General features: G+C 39.7%; 1 protein-coding gene across 1 annotated transcript in view; it reads right to left on the reverse strand.

Annotated features, from left to right (window-relative positions):
- Positions 1-19,684, reverse strand: part of ryr3 (ryanodine receptor 3) — a 116,391-nt gene that overhangs the window by 33,341 nt on the left and 63,366 nt on the right. The window contains exons 34-48 of the mRNA XM_039598692.1: positions 18,914-19,000; positions 18,280-18,506; positions 17,018-17,230; positions 15,664-16,273; positions 15,024-15,224; positions 12,865-12,967; positions 11,815-11,949; positions 8,459-8,732; positions 8,203-8,317; positions 6,179-6,311; positions 4,238-4,341; positions 3,298-3,433; positions 1,863-2,046; positions 643-745; positions 412-532 (exon numbers count right to left, since the gene is read on the reverse strand). Coding sequence (XP_039454626.1) covers positions 412-532; positions 643-745; positions 1,863-2,046; positions 3,298-3,433; positions 4,238-4,341; positions 6,179-6,311; positions 8,203-8,317; positions 8,459-8,732; positions 11,815-11,949; positions 12,865-12,967; positions 15,024-15,224; positions 15,664-16,273; positions 17,018-17,230; positions 18,280-18,506; positions 18,914-19,000 — 2,746 coding nt within the window. The remainder of the gene's footprint in view (positions 1-411; positions 533-642; positions 746-1,862; positions 2,047-3,297; positions 3,434-4,237; positions 4,342-6,178; positions 6,312-8,202; positions 8,318-8,458; positions 8,733-11,814; positions 11,950-12,864; positions 12,968-15,023; positions 15,225-15,663; positions 16,274-17,017; positions 17,231-18,279; positions 18,507-18,913; positions 19,001-19,684) is intronic.

Genomic DNA, 19,684 nt, shown 5'->3' on the forward strand with positions numbered 1-19,684 from the left:
TGATGTCTCCTGCCATTGCAAAGGCACTTACAATAATATATGTCCAGTTAGCAGAGCTGTGATGATACTGTGCAGAGTTATGAAATTATTTCAGCTTCCTTAATCTGGCAGTATGACACACATGCTGTACCAGGCAGAGTTTTTATTATTTGCCGTAGGCAGTAAGGTAATGCGGCATGTTTGTTCAGCAGGATGTGGCAAAAACTGTTTGTGATATACAGCAGCCCGGGTTTGCCTGTAGAGTATAAATTAGATTTTTAATCAGACTACCGTGCACCTTCAGCCTTGAATCTAAACCAAACAACATTTTTCTTTCCCAGATAGACATCCCGTCTCTCCTTAATTTATTTCTATTTATGCGTTTCCTTTTAACAATCAGAAACTGCCTAAAGCAAACTTAGACCGGCATACCTTTATTAACGACAGGCATTTTGAGGGGGATGCTGATGACGCCCACCAGGTCTGAAGTGGGAACCAGAGAGCGCAGGATGGCTCTGATACGCAGCGCCTCACCTTTACCTGCATTGATAAGCTGTAAGAGATGCACAGGCACAAAACAAAAACAATCTCTTTCTCATACGAGTCCCTGTGGCAGTATACAGAATCTCATTCTTCAGCTCAGGCTGTTGTCGAAGGCCTTACATGCATCTCAGGAGCACAGCGTCCCAGCAGGTCAATGAGGGCAGAGTAGAAGGACATGATGGCGTTGCCCATGTGAATCACTTCCCCTTCCTCCTCACCAGACCTGAAACACACAAACACTCTATATAAAAATTATACACACAGTAAAATAAATATTATCCTGAACGCTAGAAACATTTCTTGGAAGTTGCAGACAAGCTCTGCAAGGTAGTTTGAGGATACAACGGGCAACAGAGGCGCGGTAAATTATTATAAATGCTCACAAAATTGTCTAATGTTTTGGCACAATACATGATCTCCTTGCAGGCTATTCTGTTATATATTGATTTTGAGCAGCTTTCCAATCTCTCTCCCCACTTCAGGCCATACTAACTTTCAACATTAAAATGCAGTCAGTGTTACAGGCTTCGTATACTTATCTAGAAAGGCAGGGACAAACAGCCAATGCCAGGGATAATGTATTCTTTCTTTTACATATTCTTCCAGAAAAGTACCTTTTTTTATACTGTCCTTAGGCTCCAATTATGATTTAAAATCTCTGATATTTTTTTATTCAAGACTTGCTTTATTAACAGTTGCAGTTGCTTTATAAGACTTGTGTGTTTCCAGCAGTTGAAAAAGTTTTTAATTTTTTCCCCTCTTTTTTTAAAATGTCAAACTCATCCAAGATAAATGATCACTTAAAAAAAAATCTGTATTCTTAAATGTGTCTTCAAACACATCATGAATGTGAATTTAGCTGCTGAAGTAAATTCTATTTTGCTAAATAAAGAGTAAATTAAGTCTGCAAAGATTTTCTTGTTTTGGTAGAAAGCTTTTTTTTTTTTTTTTTTTTGTAAAGAGAAAACAAAAGACAATTATTTGATAAAACTCCACTTTCAAACAGCAATTACCTCTCTCTTTCTCTTCACTGTTCTCTTGCTGGGCAAAGGCAATGAAATAAACTTTGATCTCTTTTCCCGTAATGTGATATGGCTCTATTAGAGGGTCTAGCAACAAAGAATAATGCTGGTTTAGCTAAGCACACAGGGAAATCTAATTAAAAGTAACAATTCACACAGAGACCCAGATAATGAGAGCCTTAATCACAAGTGACTGGCTTTAGAGTTTCTGAATGGGTTTTTTAGTGTCTCGTGGTGATAAAAATGCTGATTCAGTATATTTTAAACACTGTGGGGGAAAACAAAAAGCAAAAAACAAAGAACTGGTGTCGTTTTTACCCAGTAGTGACTCCAGCAGGAGTCTTGGGCAGGTCCAGGGCAGGATCTTCAGAGATCTTGATCGCCTCTTCCATGGCAGCCAGCAGACCCTGACCCCCCTCGCCCCTCAAGGCGGGGCCGAAACACTCTGGACGTCTGATGAGCAGCTTCACCACCACGTTGGCATTTTCCTCCACGCTCTCACCTGGTGTGAGGACGAAGAAAAAAAAAAAGGAGAAAAAAAAGCAGACCAATGGAAAGGAAAATTGTTATTAGCCCCAAAAGGAAAAGTGAGAGTCAGCTAGAGTGTAAAACCCCTGAAAGTGGTATTCAGCACCTGCTAAAGCACCGCTACATTTTTTATCCAGGAAAAGCAGACTAGCATTTCCACGTGGGAACTGAGTCTTAGCAACTCAGCAGGACCCTGGCATCCTTCCCCAGTGGATTTTTTTAAATTTCTGTGCAGTTTTTCATTTCTATTCCAATAACAGCATCACTGTTAAATCCCCTGCTGCTTTAATACACAATACAGATGCAGTGAAATCACCCTAGGCTGTTCCAGTTTCTTTGGTGTGATGCCATTTTTTGTTTTATCTCAATAGTTATTTATTGCTCAGTTACACATATTCAGTGACTTAATTCCATTCTATTTTCTTTAAAATGTCTTTTAAAAGCATCTCGGAGGTGTCCTGGGGAGGTTCTAGTTTGTAATAACACTTTTTATGCAACACACTGCACGGTAACCAGTTTTTGCACATTCAAATAAAATCCAGATATTAAACAAGACTCTAATAAAAGACAAAAATCAAGTAAATCATAAATCACACACATAACACATCAGCCCCACATAAATATATATCCACCAAATATCCTTACCACATACAAATATATGAAAACACTCAATATAAAATATAGTTTTTGTTTTGTTTGCTTTGCTTACCCCTTGCCAAATTCCCCTCCCCCTGTGTGCGTTTAATCCATGTCGTCCTCCTTTCTCATTCCCATGTTGTCTTTATACCACGTGTTTAGCTTTTAAGTATTCTTTGCACCATGTATGTTCACCCTGATGTCTGACCTCGTCTGTTCTCCTGACAAAGTCGAACTGACCACGTGTATACTCAACTGTATGCCACAATTAAAGCCTATTTGAACTTTAACATGGCCTCTGGTGTCATGTATATCGGGCTTGGGTACAAGCGGAGGCGTCACACAATGGTACACTCAGATATCGACACAAACCTTCTGTGTTTACAGGATAACTCCACAAGCAATGTTTTCCTGCTTTATTTAACATTTTCCAGTCTGTTGCACTTCTAATCAGCATGCTGATGGGTGCAGTCAGCATGCTTTGTTGTGAAACAAACCAAAGGCCAAGTATATCACTGCACCAAAACGAGCAGAGGAACAGAATTGCCAGGGGATGAAAAGTCATCTTAGTGCTCAGTATAGAACATACCGTTGCAGAAAACGGCGAACCTCAGGAATGAGAGGTAGCGCTCTCCCTCTATGGGGTTCCAGCCGAGGTCTGGGTATCCCTTAGCCACCAGCATGGCGCAGCTCTGAAGACCACAGCCTGCTAGGTATGTCACCACCTACGGTCAAGCAATTCTGCTTCACTCCTGGGTATTATAATGGGACACTGTCTTTCTGACTCAGTGTCAGCAACAGTGACAGCTTGAAAGCCTCTGCTGAGCTAAGCTTTTCCAGCTGTCACAAAATCATTCAGCACTTTTTCAGAGAAAACTTTGGTGGCCTGAGCTTTCTATTCCTATCTGACTTGCTTCCTCTATAATTGTATGTGTCATCTGAGTAGCGCTGCGTTCTAGCATTGACAGATGATTAGCACGTATTCTTCCTCTTCTGTGGCCTCCTCAAACTTTATGAACACTGAGCTGCACATAATTGGAAGAGCATGTCTTGTGGGTTGACTAAAGCCAGATTTTAAACCAAAACCAACATGGTGGCCTGAAATGTGTTGGCAAAAACTTTTGAGATGAGGAATAAACCATGCAGCAGAATGCAATGCAAGGTTTAGACAGTGAATAAGATCCTGTATCCACATAATTCACTAAGGAGTCTTAATATTTGACTTTATAAATAACTAAACGGATCCTGCAAATGTTTTATAGTACAATCCGTTTTTGTATTTGATGATAATATGAACATGATCAGTATACTGGTTGTAAATTTAGCTAGTTGTACAGTTCAGTTTCACTTACAACTTTCCAGTGCCTGAAACTAATTTTAAACACCACATCTGCTAAAACAACAAGTTATGGTCAGAATAGAAACTGGCTACAATCTAACGAGCCTGCAAACATAAAGTGCTGTGTGATTTTCAGCTGTGCTGTCGAGTATTTCTTTGAGTAAGGCTGCGATTTTATTCGTCATCAAACCTTCTCCAGATCAGGCTCCTCCAGGGCCAGCGCCAGACCGTTGTTGTCCATCACCGAAGACGCTGCGACATCCAGCGGAGTGGAGCCCCGCATAGCTTCAGAGGCTAAACACACACAGAAACAGGCTGTCAGCAGTAGAGCAAACTTTGCATTAGTTCTGCATTAAACAACAGGGGGCAGTCTACCAACACAGCACATCAATCTTGATATTCTCCAGTCTGTGTCTTTGAAGCGCAGAATACCAGGTCACATAAATCAGTTTGTCAACACCTGCCCTTTTTGCAATATTACTCCATTTTTAAAGCATCATTGCAGTCGAGCAGATACTACAAAACCACTTAATATTGCAGCACAATGCAGACTATGTTACGCATTATTAATTTATAGGAAAACGTGGCTTATAAAAGAGGCAAATTCTAAAAGTGTCATATAAAAAGGGCAACAACTAGTGTGTTTTCATTCAACTGTCCTCTTCAGATCATGTGACCCTGTCCTCTTCCAGAGCCAGGTGCTTTAGTTTACATGTTACACAAGCACACAGATCTCTGTGACTCATGTCCTGCTCTGCACGCCTAAATAACCCTCATTTACTGCTCGCCATTCTTCTCTCTATCAGCTGCCTCCCTCTGTGCCCCTTACACTTTCAACTTGATACACTGGCATTTTGAAATCGAGCCTGTTACTCTTCTTCACCGGCTGCTTCCCACAATATCAGCAATAAGTCTGCAGTGAAAAAACTGTTGTAGCCCGTAGCAACTATTGGTTTCAGCACACATTATGTAGCAGCAAAGAATTTTAATTGACGCAGTATGGAAAATACTCGGGAACATATTCAAATGTCAAGGCATCCTCATAACCAGTGTGTTCTCCACTGTCTGTTTTTGCCCCAGTTTGTTCCTTTCCTTCATATTTAAAAAAATCTATTCAATTTCAGTTCTAAGATTTCATGTATAAGGACATAAGAAATAAAAACATCTAATCCTCATCAGGTTCTAAAATTAGGTAAATACTACCTAACCTGTACCATACGTGACAACATAGCAGTATATATTTAACAAAAATTGAGTCACAGTGTCAAAGAAGTGTATGAAAAACATAAGTACACCCTTACAGATTTCATGGAATTAAGAAGATAGCAGCCACGTGTTGCTCATCGAATACACCTAATCGTCAACAAGTGTGAGCACCTCTATAAATGCAGAGGTTTTGCTGGTCTGAAACATTCTGGGGTGTGTTAACACAATGCCAAGGAGCAAAGACAATAGAATTGGCCTAAAGGCACAACTGTTGTTGCCCGTCAATCTGGGAAGGGTTCTAAGACCATTTCCAGTTTGAAGTCCATCATTCTACAGCGGAGAAGATTATTCAGAAGCATTCAAAACAACTCCCACTTTTCTCAGGAGTGGACATCCCTGCAAACTCATCCCAAGGTCAGACTGTGCAATGCTTAGAAAAAATGCTAAAAGCCCAAGAGAAACATCTCACACTCTACGGGACTCAGTTTACATGTTTAATGTTCAAGTTCATGACACCAAAATTTGAAAAAGAGATACGTATGGTTTGTTTATTGCCCTTACGATTTATTAAACAATCTCCTTTGAACAGATGAGACCAAAGTGGAAATGTGTGATCATAACGCACAGCACCATGTTTTGCAGCTGGAGGATTTGGGCACATTGCAGTCACTGAGGCGACCATGAACTCCTTTGTTTACCAAAGTATGTTAGAGTCAAATATGAAGCCATCTGTCTAACAGCTACAGCTCAGCTGATGTTGGTACATGCAAAAGACCAATGGTCCAAAATGCAGCAACAATTCTACAACATAATGGCTAAAAATGACAAATCAATGTGTTACAATGGCCCAGTCAATGTCTTAAGACAGCTGTGCATAAATTAATGTTTTTTGAAAATAAATAATGAAAAGGCAAAATACACTTACCCAATCCGACACTGCTGTTCTCCAGCAGGTAGCTCAGGTGGTCAAACATGGCTTTCTGGTTTTGCCGGCTAATACGGCAGAAATAACACAGGAAGCGACAACAGCTAGCTACCATCTTGGGGAAGGCGATCTCCTGTGGAAGAAAAAAGTTGACTATATGGATCAATCTGCAGCCTTTGAAGAGGCAAGCATATATATTTTTTAATGGTAACATCTAGTGTTTTCCCAATTAAGCTGCAGTAGGAGCTCAGGAACTTTAGAATTCTTTTTAATGTCACTACAGGATGCAGAGTACTACGTGCTTGGCTCTGATAAAGGTATCTAGCTAAACTATCATAAAGCGTATTATGGAATCAATAAATAAAATGTATTTCCTGTTTTGAACACAGAAACTGAAAAATTGTTTGACCTTCAAGCTCTTTTGCATCTAATGCTATCAGATCTGTGCCATCCTCATTTTTCTAAGTCCTCACATGGGCTCAGACCAAGCCTCAGGCTGAGCATAAATCACTGGAGTCATTTGCTCTGTAGCAGAAATGCAGAAGTAGTAATTGACAGCCGAGGAGGAGAGAAACCCCCATTTTACTTTAGGCAGATTACAATCTGCAAAAATGCACAGCACAGAAAATCACACTTATCAGAAAACTGACAAATGTTGAACTTTCAATCATGCCAATGCTTCCACTTCTGAAGGCAGATTTGACAGAAACTTTGAAAGCAAAAACAATTTTACTTTGAGAACATACAGCTTAACAAGTTTCTTTGTTATGATGCGGTCCTGATGTGCGTGAGACTGGGAGCAAACTTTCTGTCAGTGTCCGAGTTGAGATTTATTCCTTCATAATATTCTATAAACCATCTGTCTTGACTGCGTGATAAAACCTACGACTCGCACAATCTCATGATATACAGCACCATGCCACGACTGAAACAACATCAGCGGTAATCAAACAGCAAATATTAAAAACCTGATCTATATTCACGACTGTCACTGTATATGGCCACAGCGAGTGAGGTACACATATCAAGTGGCATGAAACCAGTCAGGAATTTATGCTATGAGCCTGTGCGATCACAGTGCCAGAGACAGACACGAAGGTCTGAATGTCTCCCTGAGGTCCGTCTGTCTGAGGTTCACTTCAAGCTTGGCACTGGCTGCAGCATTAAATCACAACCAGCTCTTCCAGCTTCTGTCAGCACCACCCAAAAAGGACAGGTCTGAGTGGCCTCCTGTCACCCCTCTGATGCCTTTACTCCTCTGTCCTCTCCATTACCGCTGCGGTTTTTCTGGGTATTAAGTTGTTTCTCTTGGCTCACTTCAGCGTCTTAAGATAAAATTTGTTTTCCTGAGATCGGTATACAACTTATTAACCATTAAAAGTTCTGTCAGGCACAAACTCTAAACTCTTCCCCTAAAACTAAGCTTTGTAACAGAAAATTAACCTGCAAATGTTCTGCTAACAGATTAACTGTATGAGTCATTTGGAAAAATACCAGAAACACGCTTGTTTCAGTTGTTTAAATGTGATGATTTGCTCCTCCTTTTGTTACATTTAATTCATAACTGAATATTTTTGGCATGAAGGCTAATTATTGACCAAAATAAGGAATGTGAGGAAAGTGGGTGGGGCTCTGAATAACTGTGGAAACTTCTTTTTTTGTATTTTGTATAGACAACAGCTTTCATTAACAATTTTTATTTTATAACCACTTTTTATTAACACAATCTAACACATTAATCATGATGAATTGTACCCCTAATTATGGTGAAAGAGGCCACATAACGAATAAGAATCCATCAAAGAGGTAAGAAAACTGAAAACATGTACAAACTTCTTTAAAAAGTAATGAAAAGGATAAGGAGTTTAAAGAACTTCTCCAAGAGTTAAGATTGGGAGCTACTATTTTACATTCATGACTAAATCGTTAACAGTTTCAATAAATCACCATCCATTAAAAAAGGACTGATTCGATAGTTTGTAGTAGTCAAGGAAAACCAAAAACATGAGCAATGTTACGCTCACCTGTGACTTGTCTCCCCCAAGCACGTTCACCATGACCTCCATGACCGTCTCATGCATGCCCAGCACTCTCATCAGATTAGGATGCTGGTAGAAAACCTTGTTGTTCATGATGTCGCTAAGAACACAAGAAAGCGATTCATAAAGCCCACAGTACTGTAACAGCGGGACGGTACACTGTTCACAATGATATATTTCTAGAATCAGGCATCGTTTTTATCGTTTATAACAGTGTGCGCATCATAATATATTTTCTTACCCGAGCCCATCAATCATGAGTTTCTCCTCTTCCTTGCCCATTCGCACTGATAGCAGAGATCTGATTTGACCCAGAGATGCCAGCAGGTTAATAGCATCTTGCACGGATGCGGCACTGATGGTGTACGACTTCTTCATGGCCCGAAGCAGTTCCCCGATGCCGTCATACTGTCTCCTCAGCAGGCTGAACATCACTCTGACCAGCTCTGGGTCCTGAATGTGAGACTCCTGAGCCCAGCTGGTTATGGTCTGGGAGATAAGCTCCTTCAGGTTGGCTGGAGAAGAGACAGTTCAGCATTCTTAAAATGAGAAATGGTATTGAAGCAGTGAATAAAGGTTGCTCTACAGTCATGTATCTGCCAAAGCTTCAGTTGATTTTTGTTGTCTCTCAAACCTTTGAATGAGCAAATTGGAGAAAAAAAAAATAATCTATGGACCGGGCACTTCAAAAGCATTGTTCATTAGGAAAGATGGATGATATGCTCTTTATTTTTTCTCTTTTTGTTCCAGAGATATACAAAGACAAGCTAATTAAACTGTAGTATGGGTTTTAAAATTGTATCTTTTAAACCTAATCTTAAAGTCTCATAAAACTTCCCTCTTATGGATGCCAAGCACCAATAAAACAAGGACCAGTGGAGAAAAACTTGAAGTGATATGAAGTTGTAGCTAAATGCTGCACCCCTCTCAAAACATTGTCATTCCAAAGCCATCGCTGAACTTTGAGCGTTTAAGCCAAATAGCGCAACATCTGCTGAAAACAAAGGGTCGGATTCAAGAAGAATCGTAATGAGACACGAGACGGTGTAGATGCCCTGAAGGTGAAAGTGTTGCAAATTCACATCTGCTCTGAATCATCTCAAACCATGGCTCACAAGGGAGTCACTGAAATCTTACGCAGTCTGCGTGCTAATCTGCAAATGACAGGCAAAAATATAGAGAAATGAGCACTGGCACAGTACTGTACTCCAAAGTCAGCACAAACCATGAACTGAATTGGCTTAATTAAAGCTCTTAGAAAATGTAAATTAGTCTATTAGTTAGAACTAATTGGGAGCTTTAATATTTTGTCAATATATTGGATGTAACCCCACAATCATCTCCTGATAAGTCTATGAGGATGCTGACAGCATATCTGAAGCACGCTAGAGTGATGCAGGAATATTAAGAGAGGAACAAACAAACAATTTAATCACGAGTTCAAGCCAAGACGGTTGATATTAAGTCTGGCATTTAAATCTTGGAAATAAGCTCCTTAGCCGTTGGCAAGCTAAAAAAACCAAAAAACCTTATGGATGATTTAAAGTTTTTATAACTTCTGAGTAATCTGACTAATTAAACAATGCTGTGAAATCAACAATAGGCGCTTCGATGCTTTTCATCAAAAGAATAAGGAACAAGCAAAAGTTTTAGAGACAAATTACTGGCTTTAAAGTTTTATAACAGTGAATGTCAGTTAATGAAAGTAATAATTCCCATCCCAAAATGACTGACTAGGCATTAATTATTTATAATCTGACATGTAAAGATCCGACAATAAAATTACACGTTGAAAAAATTAGCAGCTCTAACTTTGTCAGACAAGAGGAGCAGCTTATTTCGCCCGTCCATCCATTTGTCAGACTGGTTCATCAATTTATTTGATGAACAAAACCGACTCTGACAATGCTGCAACACTGAGTAAAGTGAAAAAGCAGAATTCAACCCATATTTCACTCACAATAGAACATAGCAAACGTGGTAAAAGTTTAAAATGTGAAAATGTACACTTTGAAGAAAGAAATAAGGTTATTTTATATTTCATGGCAGCCAAACCTCTCAAAAAAGTTGAAACCGGGCCATGTTTACCACTGTCAGATGACAGTCTGTTAATGTCTGGGAGCTGAGGAGACTAGTAATAATGTCCAATTCTGGTCTGATAAGGGATTCTAGGGATTCTCTTAATTTTATGATATGATGAAAGTTTCAGCTGGTAAAAGATCTGGACTGCAGGCAGGCAAGTTCAGTATCTGGACTCTCCAACTATGAGGCCATACTGTTGCAATAGATGGAGTATGCAGTTTAGCACCATCTTCCTTAAATATGCAAGGACTTCTCTGAAAAAGATGGCATCTGGATGGGTGAATATGTCCCTCTAAAACCTGCATATATGTTTTAGCACTCATGGTGCCTTTCCAGATGTGCAAGCTGCCAGTTCCAGAGGCAGTAATTCACCTCCATACAATCAGAAATGCAGTTTTCCACTTTTCTTCAGCACATTTTAAATGAGCTTTGGCCCAAAGATGGTGGTGTTTATGGATTAATTTTACATGTGGATTCTTCTTTGCATTAACCTGCATTTGTGGAAGTGTATTCACAGACAAAGATTTCTCTATCCAATACTGACACCGTTTTTCGTGGATTGGTGAAACTCTGTCTCTCTCAGATGTTTTTTTAAAATATCCAATCATGTTACTGATCTATTGCATGTTAATGTAATTAGCTGCAAAATCTTCCTCCATCTGTTTTTTTTGTACCACTCACTTTTCCAGCTTTTTGTTCCTCTGTCCCAACTTTTTTCATGCACATAACTACCAAACATTTCAACATAAGCTTATTTTTTTCATGATATAATAAAATTACTCAAATCAAATATTTAAACTATTTTCTATGTTCTATTGTGAATAAAATACAGTTTATGACATTTGCAAATCATTGCCGTTTTTATTTACACTTAGCATCGCTGGGTTGGGTTTGTAGACATGCTAAAGCAGATCTATCAGGATCATCTTGAATCAGAACATCCGTCCATTTATAATGCTTTTGAATAATGCAGGCTAGGTGTGGGAGGCTGGAGCAAGGCATTAAAATTTATGGCAGAGTCTTGCAGGAACTGTCCATTAGTCTTATTCTATTATTCGAAACAGAACAAAAACATACTTTGAGCAAAGGGCAGCAAAAAACTAGTGATTGAGAAGTGTTCTCTGGTCTGCAATATTTATTATGGATAAATCGGTACCGCTTTATGATTTTGAATGTCAGTATAATATTTAATGCTAAACATAGTCATGTGGTATATGTTTAGAAACTGATAGCAACCACAATAAAGTCCTGCTTACGTGTTGCAGCACCAAGATGAAAATTGAAATAATAAACCTTAGCCTTGCACTGCTGTATGCAATTTGGATGCAACTATGCACTGAAGATACTAGAGGAAAAAGGGATTATTTATAACAAGCTGCCTGAAATGCTGAATACTTGTAACTGTCTGTGACAAAGGTACAATTTCACAAAAATGCATTGCTCGGTTATTGTTAAACTTCAGTACAGTTACTGGTCGCTAGCTTGTTTTCCTCTTTGGTGTTAAAGGCTACTTACTGGGGGCAGCCTGTTCAGTCTCTGTGGGTTCCTGCTCTGTCTTCTGTGGTGGGCCCTTGATCTTATACAGTAAAGCCAGAAGACGGCCTTTAATTGAAGTGTCCTGTTCTTCTTCTTCCTCCTCCACTGGAATTCCTGCCAGGAGAAATGGAGGCGCTCAGAGATTTATCCTGGTATACCGACTGCTTCCATGTGCATTGTGTAAAGGAAACAAAAACCCATTTTAAAGATCATTCTCATAACATAAACATATTTATGTTGCCAGGTAATATTAACTTAATTTGTAGAGCACTTTTTACACAGTTACAAAGTGTTTCACATTTTAATAAAAGAAGTGCTCCCAACATACAAGCAGACAATCACAGAATAGTATAGGTTCTTCTTACATTCATTCCATACAAGCAGATGGTGCGAAGATACTGTATAAAAATGATTTTTCAGCAGTCATTTAAAACAAACAAGTCCTGAAAGGCTGAGGGTGGCTGTTCCAAAATTAGGTGCTACAAGCTCTGGATTTAAATTAAGAGTGTGAACCAACCAGAAGTCTCTGATCAGATAATCAGAGAGACAGGCTGCTGGAATAAGGTCTTTGCTGGTCTGTAACATAAGAAGAACCCACAGCTTACAACTTTTTTAATATTAATTCAGAGTTTCACTGGAATCCAAACGAGTGAAGCTACAATGTGTTTGTATCCTTTGGACTAAGGTGTGTATTATCAGCATAATAAGACTGAGATCCAGTCTTATTAATATGAATTCTGAGCACCACAAAGAATAAAATCTCAAAGAAGTGGGGTGGAGGTGGGATGCAAAGTGGCTTGCAGATGTATAGCAACTGTTGGCAGAGATTTTCTAGCAGTCCTCAACTTATTTTTGAGGACAGTGTTTTAGCTCGACTTCATGGCCTGTCTGAACTATTGCTATGGTTAGTTTTGTGTGACAAGATCTCCTTATCAGAAACTCTACAGTGACATTTTTAGACATTTATGAACAGAAATGCATAAAATCTTTATACAAGTTGTATCTATTAAGTCAGCAGTTGGACTTTACCACAATGCAGCCGCAGTTCTTCATGGAACGAGTTGAGCTCATCCTGGATCTCCTCGGGGCAGGGGCAGTCCTCACCTGCGCTGAAATTCAACAGGATGTTTATCTGCAGAAAACAAAAGAGTGTTTACATTATAAGACCAGAAAGCACTTGAGAACAGCAACACGGAAAATAATTTTAGATAGGAAGTGAGATCAAAAGAAGGACGGAGAGTGGTAAAGAATGAATTAAAGAAGGATTGCACAGTAGAGAGCAGTGGAAAGTCACAGAGGCAAGCACATTACCATTTTAGAGTCGCAGCATAATTACTCATGTAGTCTCCTGCGGTAAGTGCTCACATGGGCTTGTCAGATAGTGGCCATCTGATGAACTCAGACAGAAATAGTCTGAAGCATTTTTATATCACACCCAGTCAAATGTGAAACTAAAAACATTAAACAGGTATTTACATAATATAATGCAGAAAATACTTAATGTATCATGTAGAACCACAGATCTGCTGTGCTTGCTACAGGTCACAAGTTAACTATAAAACACTAAATATAAATGAGATGCATCCATCGTAGAGTCCAGGTTAGCCTATTCCCATGTCTATTTTAGGTAGAGCTTTTTAATAAACCATGGGAGGTTTCTTATTGTGGAGAATCTCGCTTACAGTATGCACCTGCTGCTGACCACCACAACTTACTTTCAGGGATCAGAGTATATCTTGGAAGTGCTTATCCTCAAGGTTTCACAGCTCAGAGGATGCACAATTAAATATTTCAAACATGAATGCTTTGGAGTCATGCAGAAACCTTGCCTCAGTCACTACCAGGTTGGTTTCAACAATACTACAGAACAGGGCAAGCGATCTGAACACAGAACACATCAGAGACTTTATTCCTTATTTCCTTTCCTTATTTACTCAATGTTTCCTATTCTCTAGTCTGGCTCTGAGAGATGCTACAGTTTACATAAAAATATACTATCTAGCAGAACACTGGATATTGGATTTTCACAGCAGCGTAACCTCGTTTTGTTTTCTTCTGGCTTCAACAGACAATGACCTCCAGATCGTACTGAAGAGATTTTCAGTGAAGCGGCAAGAATGGTTCTCTAAGGCCATGGTCCTCAGCCAGAAAAGGGTGCAGTCCCTGCTCTGGGTTGGAGATGAGTTTCTGCCCCAAGTGGAGGAGTTTAAATATCTTAGGGTCTTGTTTACAAGTGACGGGAGACTGACTGAGATTGACAGATGGATCAGTCCTGCAGTGATGTGGACTCTGCACTGATATCTTGTTGTGAAGAAAGAGCCGAATGTGAAAATGAAGTTGTTGATTTACCAGTGAATCTATGCTCCTACCCTGACCAAGAGCTGCTATGCCTCCATACTGAAAGGAACCAATTGAAATAGTTTGAGCATCTGAACAGGATGCATCCAAGAGCTCTCCTAGTTGAGGCGTTTCAAGCAAGTCCCAACCAGAACATGCTTTAGAGATATCGGTTATATCTCTCAGCTGGCTTAGGAACACTTTGGTGTCCCATTAGATGAAATGTATGTTCGTTTAGAGTGCTCCCCTGAATAGACTCTGCAACCCAGAAAAGCAGCGATGGATGGATGGATGGATGGATGGATGGATGGATGGATGGATGGATGGCATTTTTACTTTGATAACTTACACCTAAGATTTTGCAAACATTTTTCACAATGGTCTATAAAGAAGTTCATTAATCATGTGTCAGTTACTTAAGTTCATCTTCTGCTTAAACATATTTGACTTATAAAATGAACTCACTGTAACATAAAGTGCTCCTGTGGGACTACTAATAATTTTACCCTCTAAGAGGCCAAAGGTTTAACTATCACTGCAGGGCCAATTCACTCCTAAGTTAATTTTAGCTGCACATATGGCCCAGTTTATCCTTTGGGAATTCCAGCAGAAAATAAAGTTAAGAAACTGAAAACTAAAAGGCAATTAGAGAACTGCAGCACCTTGTGTTCTAGTGTCTGCCTCTGCCTCTGTTCTATTCAAGGTCATTGATTTTGTTTTTACCCCAAGGTCTAGACGATCCTTCCAGGGTCTTACGACAGTATACAAACGGAAAGCACCTTGAACATAAATTTCATCTCAGAGAGGATGGAAACACTTTCTCAGACACTGGCCCCACTGTGGTGTTGTACCTGCTCCTGCGGAGGTGAACGAAACTCTTTGGTCTTCTTGGCAGTGACAGCGGCAGACATGTTGAGAGCCAGCATTAGCTCATTGTAGCGGAACTTCTGATTGTACTGCAGCTTGGATACGAAGCTGTCGGAGAAGGAAACAATGGATTCGATGCGGTGCTTCAGCTCGCAGTCACAGAAGTAGTGGAGCAGCTCACACATCTGAAAAGGACAGAAATCTGTGAGCAACTCAAAGGTTTTCTGTTTCTTTATGTCTCTATTGGTTTTGATTTTGTCTGTTTCACACTATGAATGACATTTTTTTAAATTTAACTTCATAGATCCATCTCCATTATGCATGATTGTGTATGACTGTTTATTAAATGTTAAAGTTTACAGCAAGTTTTAGTCATTTATAGAACATTAGTATTCAGCCACTGCCTTACTTTCTACTCATGAATTCACCTCTCAGCAAGAGATAAATCATAAAAAATCAAAACTGCTGACAAATGGGGAATTAGTGTACCTAATCTCATGAAGGCAAAATTAAATTTTAATTAAAACCTTGGCAGATAAATTGATGGCGTTAGTTTAATTCAGCTATTTCCTATCTTCAGTTTATCACTGAGATTAAACATCTGTGCACGATTATTGTCATCACCTGGCGTTTGACAGACTCCGGCAGAGACTTCTCCAGCAGGCCTTTAACTTGCGGTTTGCTCTCCTTGGTCTCCTCCTCCCCTGCTTCTACAGCCTTCTCCTCATTCTTGCTCACCTCCTCCTTCTCCCCCGACACGGCCACCTCATCCCCCTTAACTTCCTCGCCCTCTTTGGTCTCTCCAAACACATTGGGGTCGATCAGGAGGAGAATCAGCCTCACCTCATCACTGGTCAGGACTCCCATTATTAACAGTGTTCCAATCAGTTTCAAAATGGGAACAAACTGGTACTCAAGACTCCCGCCTACTGGGTCTCGGATGTGGGTCCCTCCACCTTGCACTGCCTCGGTTAGCATGCTGATGGCTTTTTCCTTTAGGATGCCCAATGGGATCTGGGGGCTGTAGAGGTACTGCTGGCGTTTGGTGTTGATGATTCCCACAGGGGAGAAATTGACCCGAGGTTTAAGGGAGGTGCTTAGGTCCACCCCAGGAAGTGAATGTCGCTTGGACTCATCTGGGAACAGCTTGATGGAGCGCGTTTCATCCGTCACAGGGATAATGAACTCGTTGTTCATCATTAGACGGGCTTCCTTTGCTGTCTCGAGATGAATGCTGACAATAAGTAGAATTAGTTCAATCATAGCATGAGTATAAAGACACTGGCTATTAGAAATACATGCAAAAAATGATTCATGATCTTTCCTAAGAACTATGAATTATATTATATTAGTATGATTTCTACAAACCAACAGTACCCAATAACCATAATACATCTGTATGAGATAATAGTTGTGGTGATGAGTGCCTGACAAGCAAATAAGGTGCTGATTCCTCAAACTCTGTTACTCATAATCAAATTTCTTAAACCAAACCCTCAAGCCACAAAGGCTTTAACGATCACTGCTTGAAAGTGAATTTTATGCAATATAAAAGGTATGCATGAGTTTGCTATTTGACATCATGCAAAGAAAAGACAGTTTAAACAACAACACTGAGATGTGAGGTGGAAAAACAAACACAGCAGAGGGATTATTAAGATTTATAGCACAAATTTGCTCAGTGATCTCATGTAATGCTGCATCAATTTAACAGTTAATGTTGTCGCCGATGACACTGTCAAATCATAATTCTATCATATATCACCATTAGATGATCCGATGAGTAAAAACACGGCAGCCTTCTTCTTGTTTTGATGCACGACGGGTGAGTGAGTGACTGAGGTCATTTTTTCAGTAAGATAAATTAAAAATCAAAATTCACACCAGCTGAGCAATCCATAGCAACTGGATCATAAAACATTATGTTACATATTAAGTATATAAAATATATTGAAACACACCAACACAACCAACACACCTGATGAGGACATTGTAGAAGCCCTCTCTCAGCATGCCAGAGAGGTACTGATTGTCGATTGTGTAGAGAAGCTGTGATTGGTCCAAATGGCTGCAGAGGGCGTGAGCTACACGAGTGTTTCCCAGTGCACAAAGGGCACAATACAGCTTTAGTGTGTGGTAGTGGAACTTCCTCAAGTCTTCGTGCTCAGATAACTCCATTATGTCCAAACACCTGCGAACAAAGACACCACAACAACAAAGTAAGCTCAAGTAAGTCATCTACATTGCAGAAGTAGGCGCTGCTGATCACAGCAGAAAGACTTTGCATTAACTTAATGAAAATCATCAATTTTCTAATTAAAACTGTTTTTTATGTAAACAGCAAACAAATGTATGACTGAAGGCCTGTTTACGCATGATTAAAACTTATTTTCCAGTATGTATTCTGATATCAGAATACACAAATACACATGCTATGAGTTCATCTATGGGCCCAACTCCGAAGGAGCAAAACACATTAGAAACCTCTTAGCATCTCAATCCATTACAGTCTGCAGTTAACATGAAAATCGTAGCACTGTGCATAGAATTGACTGAGATCACTTTATACGATGTCACATTATGTGTGGTTTATAGTTTGTCGCCTTAATGTTGTTATGTCCGCTTACAGGAGTCTTTCCGTGTTAAAAAGCACATTTGAACTGCATGAAATAAGAACCATTGCAGTTACTAGAACATTTTTTTAAGTCCATGGTCCATGTCAATTATTTGGTCAGACACATGGATGAAGCAACAGCAATTAAAAGTGTGAACATCTGTAAAACATTAGCAGTGTAGCCTAAATCTATCTAAAAATGGAATGACAGGCTTGATTAAGTGTATACGCAAAAGGAGAATATTCAGTGTGATTATGATTCATCTGGGCAAAACTTTAAAGTCTTTGTTAGCAGATACCTTCAATTTAATTACAGTGACCCTCACCAATGAGTACTCAGCCCAAGAACTGTTTGTTCTGCAAGCAGCTAATCTGTCTTAAATGTGTTTCATCAGCCCAATTCACAGTAAAGAATGAATGACAAGAAGTATCTATTGTTACTTAATCATTTGGCTATTGACTAAATGCACTGTCTATGGAAGCTAATTTAACTGCTCTAAATGTGAAAAGACACTGAATGCACTTCATCCTCCCCAACAACTAGAGGGAACACAAGGTAACATTGTGTTAGTGAAACAGTCACTTCTCACTGTGTTTATACGGTTTATAGAGTATTAAAATCACACCTGTTTTCTTCAGGTATGTGTACAGCCATCATCTGCATAGGCTCCAGACACTGGACCACCCAGCCATGTCTTTCACTAACGCGAGCCGTCTCCACATTGAGAAAGGTATTGGGCATCCGGCTCCAAAGCACTGCCACAATTGTCTGCACATCCAACCGTGGCGGACACTGTGGCACCGGGTTCCTGTGCTCGCTCTTGAATATGGCTGATGAGAGTGGCATGGCATCCTGGGAAAAATCACATTAAAGAGAAAATTTGATTAAATGAAAACTATATTAATATCTGGTTATATCACATCCTTTCAGTCAATAGCGATGCAATCACTTATTTTTATATACGTAGTGCTTTCTGTGACATCCTTTCTTCACTCTATCAAATAGTGTCCTGTGTAAATATGTATATTGGTTGCTAGTTTTCCAAACACACACAACATTAATCAGTGCAAGAGGATCCTAAATGGGTCACCAAGTCAAAATATAGGCCAGCTGGGCAGTCCATGAGTATGAATGAATGGCATTAAAAATTCAAGACCTCTTAATTAGTGTGAGAAAGAAAAAGTAAATAGCTGTTTCATAACTCGATGAAAAGTGCTTAAAACTGTGTACAGTGTTGTTTGGTTAGGACAGAAACAAACCTTTATCTTAACAAATTCAAACTGGAAGAGGTTTGCACTGGTGGGGAGGACAAACACAGCAGGGAAGAGCTTGGTATTTGGTTCCACCTGAAAGTAAACAAAGCCATACTTATCCACATCAGCTATTAAGTCAGTACTATCCTGTGTTTATAGCAGCACCAAAATGAGACAAAAGTGCAGCAACACATACAGGGCAGAGCTCTGCCTTGAACCCAGCCCATGGTGGAATCTAAAAATTGATATATTTAATGCAATGAGCACTGCGCTTGCCTCGTGTTTGCTCTGGTGCCAAATTCAACTAATGTCAGAAGGCTTTTAACCCCTAAGCTTGTGGATTAGCTGAAGTTTGAAATCCAAGTTCAATGAGTATTAGCTGGTATATTGATGACAACCATCACAGACTTTACAAAGAAAGAGAGAACAAACAACCAAAGCTTTGATGCAATAATAGGACAAGAAGCTTTTCATCAGGTTAAAAGCCTTCTGGTTCCCCTCGGAGGGCTTTCCCCTTCTTAAAAAGCCAATTCATGACTAAATAAAGCAGCGAGAAGAAGGGAGAGAAACAGGAGATTATGCAAGATAAAAAAGGAGAACGCAGGCGGTAGAAGCTTCTCAGTGCACCATTTCAGTGTCTAGTCAGGCATTCAATGTGATGCTTTAAAAACCCGAGATGAGGACAGCAAGCAAGGCAAGGATTGCTGAGCAGATGTCTGTCTTTGTGTGACTAGTTCACAAAACAGCTGAAAATTCAGCTGTTTAATTTCCCAACAC

The sequence above is a fragment of the Oreochromis aureus genome, linkage group 15, assembly GCF_013358895.1.
Source record: "Oreochromis aureus strain Israel breed Guangdong linkage group 15, ZZ_aureus, whole genome shotgun sequence".
NCBI classification, from domain to species: domain Eukaryota; kingdom Metazoa; phylum Chordata; class Actinopteri; order Cichliformes; family Cichlidae; genus Oreochromis; species Oreochromis aureus.